The following is a 16,409-nucleotide window of genomic DNA, read 5'->3' as shown; positions in this document are numbered from 1 at the left end:
CAATGTCAAGTTTATTAAAGATGTAGATACAGACAATAAAAACAGATTAACTCCGCATAACTATTCATTTTATTGTGTCGACATATTATTATTATTGTGGTAAACCCAGCCCATAAAGCTCGCAGTCCGTCTCTAAAGAAACCCCCCTTTTATTCAAATGGTAGCTTATCTCGCAGTGTCCTGTCAGGATGTCAGTGGCGAGTTCCAATACTCTCCCGCCTAAGTTCAAGGAGTCTTTCGGAGTTCCTTCTGGATCATCTTATGAATCTCTTTGAAATGTGAAATTCTTCTCAGTCCTCAACGCAGAAGCGCTCAGAACCATACAATCGCATTTGGCCTCCTCACTTTGCGAGACAATCAGCCTTTTCGTTGCCTTCAAATCCTTCATGTTACGGAACCCACCACATCGTTATGCTATCGTGGGCTCCCAGGTAGCTCAGAAGAGTTTTACAGCTGTCCCCAAGCCTTGGTGTCGTTTTAAAAAGGTCTAAGGGCTTTAATGCTGTCTTACTTTCCGACATAATATTTATTCTGGCTCAATTTGTTCTTCATCGAAGACATTCGCGAACACAGATCACTAAGCAGTCGGTGCAAAGTGGCTCTCCCGTTTTCTTGCGTAGCTTTTGGCCACGTGGCCAGTGCCGCATATGTTATAACGGTTTTTACTATCGTATTGAGAGACGAGTACGCCGGTTTGGGTGATATTCCCTAAGTCTCCCAAGAAATCTCTGACAGGCATAAAACGCTCTTGTAGTCTCGTTGGTAACATTCGAGAGAGTTACTTCTAGATAGTTCGCCTTTTCTGAGAACTTAATTTCTATCCCTGCCAAGGTGGGTCTAGTCAGGTTGACTTTCTTTCTTTTCATAAATGGGACAAGGGTGGACTTCAGTGGATTTACTGACAAGCCCTTTTCAATGCACCAGGCCTCAGTAAATATGTAGTTTATCACACCTCTGTAGTTTAGTTATACTTATGTGGATGTTCACATGTATGGCAACATTGTCCATAGGTACACGAGTATTTGCTCTCATTTTATGCCGTTGTGTTCTTTTTTGCAATTGCTGTGCGTTCTTTTAATGTACATACAGACATACGTACGTACATATGTTTGTATGTATTTCTTGTTCCCATTTTGCGGTTATTGCATAGCTTTTATTTCTTTCTATTTGTTTTTTTTTTCTTTCTGCGATACTCTGCTACATAAATAAATACATATCTGCATACTATTTGCATATAGTGTATTTAAATAAGTACACAACCAAACTACATATGTACATACATATGAATATATAAATGTACCATATATTTGTTTGTATGTAAGTTCGCTTGCTTTCTTATTGCTTTTGTTATGCTTAATTATTTTTACCTTTAGCTCATACACCGTCACTGCACGCACGTTTACATACATACAATCATTGCAAAATCAACGCTTAAATTTACTTGTCGGTTTGCGATCGTTTATCGGCTCACCAAGCCACAGCCCCATTGCTCTCATTTAACACACTTTGTTTGTGGGTTTATTTGTTTCTTCATTTTGCTTGTGCAAATGAAAGTGTGTACATATACTAATGTATGTACATATGTACATATGCCAAATTAATTCACCAGCTAAGCCAACAAGTATCTACTCGTCAGAGAATATTTCTTCGTTATTCTGCGATTTGTTTCGCCTCGTTATCGCTGCCTTCGTTAAGGTGCTGCGCTAATATTTAGTCGCATGTGCGCATATAATTTGTGCTAACATACGACAAATACCTTTTTGAAAGATATTTTAATGATGATGCATATAATGAGCGTGTTATAAGTACAGCAATTAAATATTTACAAGAAAATTTAGATGGATTTACATGTTTTTTGAATACAAAGCCGGCCACTTGGGTAGCGCCCTCTTTTGCTCCTCAGTAGTGTTAGTTTGTCTTTTGTTTATATAATATTCCTGGCTTTTTTATAAGAATATAGCATAATCTATAACAAAAATTAAAATAATTTATCAGAGTTTCAAACTTAAAATTTTTTTTTTTTTATTATGAAGTTCAATTTTAATGTAATAAAATGCATATTTCAAGGGGCTAAAAACAACCATTGCGGATCGTGTTATTATTTTCTTCCATACAAAAAAAAGTTTCGAACATACCTTGTATGGAAGAAAATGCGCGATCCCGTTAGTAAAAAAAAAAAACTTAAAAATCAACTCCGTTGTATGGGCTATAAAACTGCATACCCAAAAATGTCCTAAAAATTCACATTAAAAATTTGTTGAATTTTCCTAAATTTTGTATAAAGTTTGAAACTGTGATTTATACAGTTTTGGTTAAAGGTTGGACTATATTTTTATAAAAAAAATTAACTCGAAAAACATTACGAATATTTGAAAAAAAAAATCAAAACCGTGGTCATTTGTTTGAGTCACTGTATGTATGTGCATGGCTTTGTCTTGTGTGTATCTACATTTTTTTGTGACTCCTACTCTTCAAACAAGCCATTATGGTCGGCGGTCTACTTTAATTTAAATTCATTAATTTCTCTTATGAAGCTGTGCTCAAATATGTACATATGTACATATGTATATAGACATTTATATACGTATGTATGTATGGTTGCAAGTAATTACATACATACAAACGCGGAACTGTAAAAAAGCTCAGCTTCTTAGTAGTCGCCATTTTGCTGCGCCCATAGCGGGTAACAGGAAACGGAAGAGTTTTTTTGTAAACGTAAAATGAGCTGATGTCACACTAACCTACATACATACATATGTACATATAAACAAATAAATACATATAAAACACATATTTAGAAATGCAATATGCTCAGTGAATTGGAGCTAAAATATAAAATCGATTGAAATTGTATTTGGAAAGAGACGCATTCGATTAAGAACAAGGCGCTTTCATTTTAGTTGATATTTAGCTGCATACATACATACATGTGTATGTATAATATGTATGTTTGTATATACAGATGTCGATTTAGTCCTCATTATCAGCACTTCCTCGTATTACAGCTTTCTAACTACAACTGAAATCAATAACTAAAATACAAAAGCAATAACAACATACAATTTTATACCTACCTACATACATACCTACATTTAAACAACTAAAAAGCTATCGGTGTCCTTATGACCTTTACAACAAGTCGACACTGGCGCCCACTATATCTAATGCATATTTACATATACACACACACATGCATATATATCTACATACCTTCACACGAATAAATATAAGCTTGTACTCGCTGCCACACTTTAACATGGCACTGAGCCATTTATAGTCCTCTACTCTTCGCCCTACATCCCTAAATACATATGTATGTACATATGTACACCACGCTCACATACAAAAATATGTATAGAAATTATGTCAAGGTGTCGCCCATAAGCCGACAAACTGTCAGCTAACTTTCTCACTCTTTAGCCGACTAAAACTATGGAACTAACTGTCGTACTGACTGTCTATTTAGCTGCTCGGCTATAGTTGTTGCACGTATTAGGACGATTGGCGCTTGGCGGTGTTGCCTTGAGAGAAAAAGGAGAAAAATTTAACGAAATGGATAACGCGTGCGAGCAAGGAATTCGCTGAAGCTATGTACGTAGCAAGCTTGCTCCTACTTAAATAGCCAGTTTAGTTGACCTTCCGATCGCAACTAAGCTTGGGCATACCTATATACATACGTATGTATGTATGTATGGATGTGTGCGCCTACAACGAAACACAAAATTTTCATGCTACGTTTGCCTCGACATTTATATATACATACATACATACATTTGACATTTATTGCAGCAACTCAATTGACAGCCAAGAAGCTTACTTTGAAAGTAAAAGTAAAGTAAAGAAAAATTAAATGAAATGGCTCAAAGTGTACGGGTGTGCGGGTGGGCGAAAAATGCTCGTGGCGCAAAAAAGGACTATTTTTTAACGCTGGTTAACGCGTGGGTTTAATTAAATGTTCATATTTTCATTTTATAAAAAAGGTGTAGCATACCTGCAGGCATAGTAGCTAGCTACCGCTACCGCTGTGCTTATATACATACATGCATACATATGTACATGACACTCGTATAGTTTTATTTAAAAAAAAAGTCCAACTTAATTAGTTTTTATGAGGAATCTTAACACTTTTACATATTGGTCCACTTAAAACCACTTTGTAGCTAGTCACAAACTAATGATGAACTACTTAAAGCGAAGCCAGTTTTTACTTTTTAGTTTCCAGTTTTTTTTTCTTTTATCTATTAAAATTTGTGTAAAAACACTAGGCAATAAAAAAAATGTATCAGATTGAAGAAATGCTCTAAATTTGCTAAATGTGTAGTTGAAAAGTAGTATCTTAAACTGGCAAATGGCTGCGTGCACCCCGAAAGTCTCGAATGCTTATTTTACCTGTCAAAATTTAAAAGAAAATATTCAGTTGTCAGAAAAATTTATGGGCGCATAAATTTATTGTACTTATACCAACTTGAACTTGAGAAAGCCTCGAAAACCTCAAAAATCTCAAAAATTTTACTCAAATTTACCAAATTAAATAATTTTGAATTTCGAGTTTTCCATTTTCTTTACTTTTATTTTTTGATTCATTTATTCCACCAATCAATTTTAGAATTTTTCAGACTGTAGAAATTTTAAATAGCAAAATTTCCAAAAAAAATCGTGATATTTTAAATTTCAACAAATTGATAAATTGAAAATTAATTGGCGAAACCGGGCATAGGAGTTTCAAGGACTCATAGCCAACTTCACGAAATCAATTTAAGCGAGCAATATTTTTATGTAATCCAAATTCATAAAAAGTAAAATATAACTAAAATCGAAAAAGTTTGCTTTTAAAAGCTTTCGTGTTTTTTACTTAAGAATAAAGTCCTTACAATCTAAAAATAGAGATATCATTGTATTAATTTGAAAAAATTTTTGGTTACCCAAGAAAAAAATATTTTCTTACTTCTAAAAAAAAAAAATCCTCTTAAATGCAAGCCCAAAAAACACCTTTTCCTGTAATCCAGACGCATCTCTGCAGCTGCCGATTTTACTTTTTTTGTTTTTTCCCCCTTTTGGAGCAACTGCTCTGTGTGCTGCTCGCCGCTGATCCACATGTCTCTTAATGGCCCAACCGTAAAAGGAGCATGAACTTCCTGTCTGTACACCTTTGCGCAGTCACTTGTATGCTTGCACATACCTACTGACATATGTATGTATGTGCATATATGTGAATGCATGCATCTAAAAAAACAATGACGGCAACAACAAGTTGCACGCTGCCTACAATTTTACGCGAAAAAATACACACTCAGATCTAAAATAAAATACATTTGTATGTAATGGATGCATGCTACTTACAGTGGTCCGAAAAATTATAGCCGCACCACATTTTGTCAAATTTTAAACTATTTTTTTTTTGTTTTTTATAAAATAAAATATCATTCCCTAACAAAACTCGTGTAAATCCAAGTTTTTAACTTTGTGCACTATAAAAAAAAATTCAACAAACATTCGTAAAAATTTATAGCTTTTTAATTAGATTTTTTTAGCGGTTTTTACGGTTGATTTTTCAGAATTTTTTTGTCCCATTTGCTTTCATATGACGAATACACACAATTAATTTTTATATGGAATAAAACCATAAGATCACGGAAAAATCTAAAAAATAAAAGGTAACAAAACTGCAACTCAGAATCTTTCTAGGAAAACTAATTAAAAAAGCTCGTATTTTTACGATAGTTTGTTGATTTTTTTTTTAATATTCGAAAAAGTTTCAGACTTGGATTTACACGAGTTTCGTTAACGAATGAACTATATTTTTAATAAAAAAAATAACCAAAATTAAATAACAAAAAAATAATAATATGTAAAAAGGGTGTTGCCGTTTTTTTCATATAAAAAAGTTTTTATCATGTGTTACATGGAAGAAAATGCGCAACATCCTACACAAAAAAAAATCGAATTAAAAGTTTTGAAATTTTGATGTCAATTTTTTGAAGTTTGATTATTTTTTTTTGCAATTTGTGCAAGCTTTTAAATTTTTATTGCTGTGATTTCTGATATAGATTGAATTATATTTCAAATGAAAATTATTAAAAATAATTAAATAAACATAATTTGCAAACAATATCATTTTGAATTTCGTTGCCAATTAGTTGAACGCATCTGTATATGCATTCACTTAGCTTGATTTTTATTTTTATTTATTTTTTCAAAATGTATTTTCTTTGTTGGCCCCCACTTCTCCAGTGTTGTTTGCGCATTGTCAACAGCTACACGCGCCATTTATGTAGCCACATACACATGAGCTAGTAAGTACATACACGTGTGTAGATAGGTACACATTGTTGAACGTCGTTTTTTACTTAACTATGTAGTTTTATTTACCGAAAGTCTTCTTCTCTTCCTTTCTGCTGCCTCTTCTGGCAGTCACATTTACCTTGCTATTCCAGCCATTGTATGCGATAACTCATCCTTGAGATAAACACAAAAAAAAAAAACAGATAACAGCACTGCAGCTCACAGCCAAAAAAGCAAGCGTAAAATTTTTGCTCAAATGACTGCAACGATTTTTTTCCTTTTGGTTTCATGCGCACATATGTATGTATGTATGTAGTATGAAGTCAACGCATTTTAAGGCATCAAGTACAGGTATACGTTATACATATAGGCATAGTGCATAATATTATGCCCATACATATGTATGTTCTGTTCGTGGAAGAGGCAGCGAAGGACAGGTGGCAAAGAGTGGCTAGTGATAGTGACGCACGTGTATGTACGCACCTTTATTTTCGCTGTCGCATTTTTATATATTTTTTTTTNTATGTAGCCACATACACATGAGCTAGTAAGTACATACACGTGTGTAGATAGGTACACATTGTTGAACGTCGTTTTTTACTTAACTATGTAGTTTTATTTACCGAAAGTCTTCTTCTCTTCCTTTCTGCTTCCTCTTCTGGCAGTCACATTCACCTTGCTATTCCAGCCGTTGTATGCGATAACTCATCCTTGAGATAAACACAAAAAAAAATAAGATAACAGCACTGCAGCTCACAGCCAAAAAAGCAAGCGTAAAATTTTTCTCAAATGACTGCAACGATTTTTTTTCATTTTGGTTTCATGTGCACATACATATGTATGTATGTAGTATGAAGTCAACGCATTTTAAGGCATCAAGTACAGGTATACGTTATACATATAGGCATAGTGCATAATATTATGCCCATACATATGTATGTTCTGTTCGTGGAAGAGGCAGCGAAGGACAGGTGGCAAAGAGTGGCTAGTGATAGTGACGCACGTGTATGTACGCACCTTTATTTTCGCTGTCGCATTTTTATATATTTTTTTTTTTGTTTCTTACGGTAAGCCTATGTACATACATACATATGTACATACATGTCTACCTCATATTTTGGGACTTCATGTTGTATAAAACAGCTCAATTACTTTTTCTTTACAATACTTGAAATACTTCATATTTTTACTGACCAAAGAATATTTTACATAAACTACGGGTACATGTATATGCAAATATGTAAATTTTTCCAAAGTGTTTAAATTGAGCAGCATGTATNTAGGCATAGTGCATAATATTATGCCCATACATATGTATGTTCTGTTCGTAGAAGAGGCAGCGAAGGACAGGTGGCAAAGAGTGGCTAGTGATAGTGACGCACGTGTATGTACGCACCTTTATTTTAGCTGTCGTATTTTTATATATTTTTTTTTGTTTCTTACGGAAAGCCTATGTACATACATACATATGTACATATCAACCTCATATTTTGGGGCTTCATGTTGTATAAAACAGCTCAATTACTTTTTCTTTACAATACTTGAAAGACTCCATATTTTTACTGACCAAAGAATATTTTACATAAACTACGGGTACATGTGTATGCAAATATGTAAATTTTTCCAAAGTGTTTAAATTGAGCAGCATGTATTTTGTGTTATTCCCTTTCAAACTAAGAAGCCATCCCCTGTAACTACCTTTGTGACGTCTACATAAATTTTCTTTTCAATCAGTGATGATTTTACCTTCCAAAATTTCTTCAAAATACATACATATGTAGGTACATATTACATACAGTAACATATTTTTAAACTCACCCTTAAAATAGTTGTGTACATCTTCCTTTCATATTTTTCAATACAATCTTGAGCTCTAATCTGCCTGTCGACCCCCACAATGTTATGACATTGAAAGGTTTATTCTCAAAATAACTTTTACTCCTTCAAACATTTTAATTTCATTGACGTTAACTGTTTGTATGTCTGCATAAATGTATTTCTTTAAGCTTGTCTTTCAGCGAACGTAAAGTAGCATGACCAGTAGGAAAAAATTTTCAGGTGACAGTTTCAGCGAAGAAATCATTGATGCCAGAGAAGTAACAAGGGTGCCAATTGAAAGGAAAAATAGCTTATAGATAGATAATAAAATGAAGTGTTGACTAAGACCTAAGCATGAAATTTACCTTCTGCACTTCACAAGGTTTCTGTTAAACTTAAAGCACCTAAAAGTTCATTGAGGCTCCAAGGGTTATCTTGGAATTAACAACGCATTCGACTGGGAGAGGCAATGTGGTGGTATCTTGCGCTAGAGTTTGATTTTTGCTTGAGGCTCCAGCTGTAAAGCTATCCACAGCAACAACGTCGAACAAATGCACAGTGTTACCGTCATATATGCGTCAGCGAAGAAGGTCATCTATGACTATCAAATGAAAAGTTCGAAATTAACTTGTCCATGTGTATCTCGTGAAAAAATTTCCTACTGGTCAGCATGACATTTCGATCACTATTTAGCATATCAAACACTTGCTTCCTGTCAATTTGGTGTGCTAAGGTTTTTTGTTTTCTTTTTAATTTGCATACACCTAAAAATAGGCAAGAAAGTACAAGTAAGCTCGTTTGAGATGATACTTAATATGTATATATATGCAAAAAGGTATGCGTAGATACAAAGGAGTGTCGAAAGATTTTTCGGTACAACGGAAGTACGAAGACCTTTAAGTGCACTTTGCTGCTCGAATGCTAATTTATGGAAAATATATCAATAAAAATGCATAGAAATGGGTATACATATTTTTAAGATATTTTTTTTTATAATGGAGCATATATTTAGGCATGAAAGTGATTTAAAGGAAAAAATTTTTTTTATTAATGATATACTAAATAGCACAATTTGCTTGTCTAAATTTNCACGTCTACATAAATTTTCTTCTCAATCAGTGATGATTTTACCTTCCAAAATTTGTTCAAAATACATATGTACATAGGTATATATTACATACAGTTACATATTTATAAACTCACCCTTAAAATAGTTGTGTACATCTTTCTTTCATATTTTTCAATACAATCTTAAGCTCTAATCTGCCTGTCGACCCACACAATGTTATGACATTGAAAGGTTTATTCTCAAAATAACTTTTGTTCCTTCAAACATTTTCATTTCATTGACGTTAACTGTTTGTATGTTTGCATAAATGTATTTATTTAAGCTTGTCTTTCAGCGAACGTACAGTAGTATGGCCAGTAGGAAAAAATTTACAAGTGACAGTTTCAGCGAAGAAATCATTGATGCAAGAGAAGTAACAAGGGTGCCAATTGAAAGGAATAGCTTATAGATAGATAATAAAATGAAGTGTAGACTACGACCTAAGCATGAGATTTACCTTCTGCTCTCCACAAAGATTTCTGTTAAACTTAAAGCACCTAAAAGTTCATTGGGGATCTAAGGGGTATCTTGGAATTAACAACGCATTCGACTGGGAGAAGCAATGTGGTATTTTGGGCTAGAGATTGATTTTTGCTTGAGGCTCCATCTGTAGAGCTATCCACTGCACCAACGTCGAACAAGTGCACATTGTTACCGCCATATATGCGTCAGCAAAGAAGTCATAGATGACAGGCAAATGAAAAGTTCGAAATTAACTTATTCATGTGTATCTCGTGAAAACATTTCCTACTGGTCAGCATGACATTTTGATCACTATTTAGCATCTCAAACACTTGCTTCCTGTCAATTTGGTGTGCTAATGTTTTTTTTTTCTTTTTAATTTGCATACACCTAAAAATAGGCACGAAAGTACAAGTAAGCTCGTTTGAGATGATACTTAATATGTATATATATGCAAAAAGGTATGCGTAGTTACAAAGGAGTGTCGAAATATTTTTCGGTACAACGGAAGTACGAAGACCTTTAAGTGCACTTTGCTGCTCGCATGCTAATTTATGGAAAATATATTAATAAAAATGCATAGAAATGGGTATGCATATTTTTAAGATCTTTTTTTTATAATGAAGCATATATTTAGGCATGAAAGTGATTTAAAGGAAAAAATTTTTTTTTATTAATGATATACTAAATAGCACAATTTGCTTGTCTAAATTTATGCATAACATTTGCAAGGTTTTTATATCTGAAAATATATTTAAAAAATATAAAAGCTACAAGTTCATCTTCAACACTTTCGAAAAATTAAGTTTAAAGAAACTTCTTATACTGCAAATGTCCAAATCATTAATTTTCTCCCTTCTTCTTTGCTTTGCAGAAAAAATGATGAAATGAACGCCGGTACCGGCTCCTCGAGGGCGCCAGCCTCCGGGAGCCAAATATCACCACAACTACCCGACGTACAAACGCAGCAACAGCAACTACAACAGCAACAACAACAAATACAACAGCAACAACAACTGCAACACCAGCAGCAATTACAGCAGCAGCAGCAATTACAACAGCAGCAGCAACAGCAACAACAACAAATTCAACAACAACAACAATCAGCTCAACAAAATAATACATACGGCAACTATCCCAGCGTATATAATACAACACCCACACAGAATGGCATTACAACACCAATTGGTACATATTCGATGGGTGAGCCAGATACATTGCGCACACTAAAGAATACATTTGGTCCGAATTCGGAGTTTACAACAACCAGCGGCTACGGCAACTATAGTAATATGGTCACGGCTAATGGTGGCGGTCTGCAACAGCAACAACAGATGGATAATATGAGTGGCATGGGCAGTGGATATGGGCAGGTGAGTGTATGGAATTGGGGGAAAAAATTTGTAAAAATAGAAATTGAATTGAGTAGGTATAGGAATACAAAAAAAAAAATTGTTAGACTAAACTAAAAATAAATGCTTAACAAACAGCAATGGCATTGCAGCGTAGTTTAAGGCCTAGAATGGGGTAACCGTTGCGTGCCTTTAGGCGCACAAGCATATTTAGAGGTGGCCAACTGAGTGTAGCGCAGCTATTTTAATTTTTGTAGAGTCATGTGAAAAATAATAGGATGGGTTAAGAAAAGCGCGCCTGAAAGTATGTAATACCAGTTATTTTTGGTTATGTGAAGAATATTTTTAGGCGCTAAATTATCATTACTATGGCTCAAAAATATTTAGATAGCCACTCCAATTTCAAAAATTATTTTCTTATAGCAAAAATTTTGTATCTGCAATCAAAATTCTTCAACAGCAGGATCCAAAGAGGTTTAAAATAACAGCTTTTTTTTGGTTAATAACATCAATTTCTATACTTCTTCACTCATACCCTTTTTCGCGTTTTTACTAATCATAATTTCCCAATCTCTCTCTCTCCCCTCTTTATTTATTTATTCTCTTACAGATGAGTGCCAATCAAATGCATGGTAGCAATGTGCAAAATCTTTACATGAATGGCAACATTGGCCCTACTGGTAGTGGCAGTCCAAGTGCGACAAATATGAATAGCACGGGTGGTGGCATTGGTGGTGGCGCTTCGCAAGTGGCCAGTAATCCAAATGTTATTGGCATGAATGCCGGTTCCAACATGCAAATGGGTCATATGAATGCGTATAATGGCGGCGGCGGTGGTGGCGTCGGCGTTGGCAGCGGTGTTGGCCCCAACGGCAATCCGAGTATTGCGCCATCTAGACATCAAGTAAGTAGAATTATTGTGAGCGAAAAAAAAATAGCATTTTGCTTTGACCTTTTCAAGTTTCAAGGGTAAATGAGTGTAGATTGAAAGCGTATAGGCGCCGGATATAAGGATTACAGCGAGTAACTATGCAATCAACTCAGCATGTGGCTGCAGCAGTAAATCTGTGTAGTGTAGTTTTTAGAACTAAATTTTTGTGTATAACGCCTTTGTTATTCTTCGATGCGCATCAAAGCATTGAATCCTGACCCGATGTCTGCCTGCTGCAGTATAATATTTCACCAAGGTCACTAATGAATGGGTTCGAATGAAAATCAATCAAATGAATTGGCAGGGTTGATGGAAAATTCTACATTTTACTTTGAAAGCGCCTAAAACTTGGCAATATAAAATTGAAAAGTCAATGGAAAAGGGAGTAGGTGAAGGATAAANAAGTCTTTTAAGTAAAATTGCTTAGAAATTTTGATAAACTCCTCAAGCCAAGTTTTTCAAACTTTTATGCAAGCATTTCAAAAAACTTCTTTGTTAACTGCTTTTAGTTAAACTCTGAAAAAAAAAACACGAGTTTCTTAATAAAATTATTGACAAGTTGGTTAGACCAAGCTTTTTTCTCTGTAAGCTTTTAACTCCAGCTATGTAATAAAATATATTTAATTGCTATGTGAAATGACAAACTGAGTGGCAATTTTGAAAAGCCCTTTTACAAAGCTTTTAAAACTTTTATGAAAGCTTTTTTAAAAACTACTTAAGTAAAGGCCTTTAGTTCAACTTTTAAATAAAAAATATACGAATTTTTGATTAAAATTAAGGATAAGTTGGTTAGGCAAAGCTGTTTTCTCTGTAAACTCATAAATCCAGTTGCTGGAAAAAATATCTTTGCGTAAAACTTTAATAGGTCGCCCACTAAACTTATTCGACCTTAATTGACAGATTTTGTGTTTAATTAAAGCTTTCTATTATGATTTGTTTAATTGAAACGTCGAGCTGAGCAACGGAAGCTTTTGCTAAACATTATTGAAAGTATTGTAAGACGCGAAAACTTTCAATTAAAATTTACCCAAAGCGTCTAAAACAAAAAATTTTTGAGTATCGCCAAAAGCTTTTAAATCAAGCTTTAGAAACGTCCGTCAATTATTTGTATGTATATGTAGTTTAATGTCGACCAAATACAGCCCTCGGCCAAAGCTTTCTATAGATTTAACGCGGACGCATACGGAGCGCTCTGGGGTTATCACTGCTTGTTACTAGAAGTCTGGAAAAGCTTCTAAATATTAAGCTTTTTAAGCACCATTATAAGTTTTTAAGTCAATTTAAATTTTCCATTCAATTTTGAACAGTGCGACCTTGGTTTCACTATAATAAATAGGTATATGCGATAGTTTAGCTACTTATTTAGCTTTAGCTCACAATTTACTGCTGTCGATGACTTCAATCAACTCATCATTGGCAACTTCAACACCTCAACTCATAATTACTCGCAAAACAATCAATGACACATTTAATAATAATAACACAAAGCAGAGCCGCAAGGCATAGTCAATGAAATCACAATCTAAAAGAAATAAAATATCCAAATAGTTCCAATCATTAAATAATTTAGAAACAATTAGAAACTTTATATGTATGAGTGTATGTATGTATATGATTATAGCCCCGAATAAGTGTAAGCAACTAAAAGTAGTTGCCTAAGCTTTACATAAAGCGGCTACAAAGCGATCAAACACTTCAACTTTGGCGTTAATAAATAGTATGCAGTCGTGAATGCAAATACAAAACTCAGGCGTTTAGTTCAACATTTCAATGCAATCATTAGTTGAATCTATGTAAATAAAAAAAAGCTTGAGGCGATGTATGCAGAGCTTTTGAGACAACTAATTTTTTGTATGACTATATAGTATAAGCACCTAAGTTGTCTACGTTTTTGTTTTTCATTTTGTTTGTAACAAAATTAGTCGAATAATTGCTGTCATTATATTTGTTATATTTAACATTAATATTGTTGACACTCATTTCGATCGACTGACTCAAGTGTGTGAGTGCTTGTGAGTGGCTGCATTGGCTAAAAGCGCCGTCGCCTCCGCCGCCGCCACCACTCGAGGCAAAGTGTCAAAACACTTTACATGTGTATGGTTGTAAATTTGTGCATACGGGTACATACATATGTATGTACATATGCATCTATATGTTATGTATTAATGCACTAAAACATAAAGTCACCAACTGCTAACTAAAATTACAGATTTGACTTGAATGCACACATACATACATACATTTTTTTATTGTCATTATTGTCCGCTGTTAAGGAGAACAAAGCGCACGAGGCAGATTTTCAATTGTTTCACATTAATAACACGTGAATGCATAAGCTAAAAAAATGAAGCTAATAAAGTGATTTTCGTAATATGCAAATTGTAGTAAAAATAATCGTAATATGCAAGTGTTTAGATTATTTATTTTCAAGTTAATTTTTGCAAATTCTTGTGAGACTGTGTAAATTAATTTTTATTTCAAGGCACTAGACATATTTAACAAAATTTAATGCATATGTACATTGAACAGTAAAAGCTTTCAAGCTAATAATTTGACTTCTTTACATAGTTACTTATTTCGTCTTCTGAGATTTGGCACTACAACCGTTTGTCGGTTTGGGCCGAGACCAAGAAACTTCGCCATTCGCTCTCTCAAGATTAAATATATATGTATGTAAGTCCTTCTGTACTTTATAAATTAAAACGCTACAGTTCGTTGTTCGATTAGGATATATATACTTATGAAGATTAGTTACGAACACTTACTGGATACTACCTACATATGTATATGTATGAGACATTCGGCTCTCACTCTCACCCGAAGATAGAAACCCAAAATACATACATACATAATGTTATTTAGGCAATTGACCCACCATGCAAAACATGAGAAATAGACAACAATCGTCTATGGCAACAAATTGGCGACTCACCGATTTATTGCTGCGGTGACAAATCGGCAACACCATTTCATTTTAAAGTCGTCTAATTTATACCATGGACAGGATTGAAATAATAGGAAGCCCCATAGTGAAAGAAAGAATTAGTTCTGTATAAAAAAAAAAATTAATTAAGTATTAAAAAGAATAAAATTATTCCAAATATCGCCTCAAGCGATAAGAAAACGACTCATTCGGCTATATTACCGGCAATAAATTTATTTCCGAGGGCGAGACTTTTTTATTGTCGGCAACAAAAATTGTTTGGTGGGGAGTATTTAGGTTTTTGGATGTGCTTGTTAATATTGACATTGATTTATTTTTCGATATATTTAACCACAATCTAACCCATTAACTCATCGATACCACATCGTTATCAGTACTGTTATACGAGGGTGGTCCCAAAAGTACTCGGCCTAACCTAGAGATGGCGGTAGTGGTTGAAAAATATCACTGCGTTAAAAATTACACAACCTACAAAGCATATGTCTAAAGGTTGAAGACGCCACGTTGTTTAGCATATGCTTAGCAGCCGTCAATAGCGAACGTTTTCAGTGAATTTGTGAAAATGTGATACAAAACTTTTATTTGAAAGGCCTCAGCCCATCCAATATAAAAGCTGAAATAGATTCTACTTTGGGCGGGTCTGTCCCTTCGTTTACAACAGTAAAATAATGGGTAGCAGAGTTTAAACGAGGCCGTACGAGCTGCCAAGACGAGCATCGCAGTGGTCTCAACCAAATCAGGTGAGACGACTCCAGAAATGGTGGAGAAAATCCACAAAGCGGTAATAGATGATCGTCGACTGAAAGTACGCGAGCTAGCAGATATAGACGGCATTTCAAAAAGTACGTATCTGAAGATTTGGAAATGAGAAAGCTGTGTCCAAGATCGGTGCCGCATTTGCTCACACTCGACCAAAAACAAGGTCGTGAAGAGGTTTCAATTGAGTGTTTAGCGAATTAATGATTGAATTGCTACCTTTAGCCCCCTCGGACTGTTTTCAGTTCCCCAACTTCAAAAAATGGCTCCGTGGTCAAAGATTTTCTAACGATGAACAAATGATGTCGGCACTTAATGGCTATTTTGAGAAGCAAGACAGTTCTTATTATAAAAGGGGTATCGAGCTTATTGAGTATCGCTGGGAAAAGTGTATAGAGCTGAAAGGAGATTATGTACTAATGTTATGAAAAATTACACTGAAGAAGGCACAACATCGAAACAGGTTGGTCTTTAAACCATATTAGCCAAGATATGAGAGAAAATCGTAACACAATACATAAATTTTATGGCACATGGCCAGGTTTCAACGCGGATCGATTTGGTAACGTAATGTCGACTAAATTTTTACCTAGCTGTTTGCCTCACTCCACCCCACAGTGGTTGTGTACATCTCTAAATAATGAGGCATATATGTACATGCATACTTACATACATAGATATGTATATAAGAACGCTGTTCAATTCGTTTGATTTCAATATTTACATAGTCTACTACTGTCCGTATTTGTAAAAACA

At 34.3% G+C, this 16,409-nt stretch overlaps 1 protein-coding gene across 1 annotated transcript in view; it reads left to right on the top strand.

The window, feature by feature from the left end:
- Positions 1-16,409, top strand: part of tna (Zinc finger MIZ domain-containing protein tonalli) — a 53,101-nt gene that overhangs the window by 12,084 nt on the left and 24,608 nt on the right. The window contains exons 2-3 of the mRNA XM_017621971.1: positions 10,545-11,043; positions 11,633-11,926. Of these exons, the coding sequence (XP_017477460.1) occupies positions 10,545-11,043; positions 11,633-11,926 (793 nt within the window). The remainder of the gene's footprint in view (positions 1-10,544; positions 11,044-11,632; positions 11,927-16,409) is intronic.

Source organism: Rhagoletis zephyria, unplaced genomic scaffold (genome assembly GCF_001687245.7).
Source record: "Rhagoletis zephyria isolate East Lansing unplaced genomic scaffold, Rhagoletis_zephyria_1.1 Rzeph_scaffold_02655, whole genome shotgun sequence".
NCBI lineage: Eukaryota > Metazoa > Arthropoda > Insecta > Diptera > Tephritidae > Rhagoletis > Rhagoletis zephyria.
Note: the sequence above shows the minus strand (reverse complement) of the source record. Positions and strands in the feature narration are given on the sequence as shown.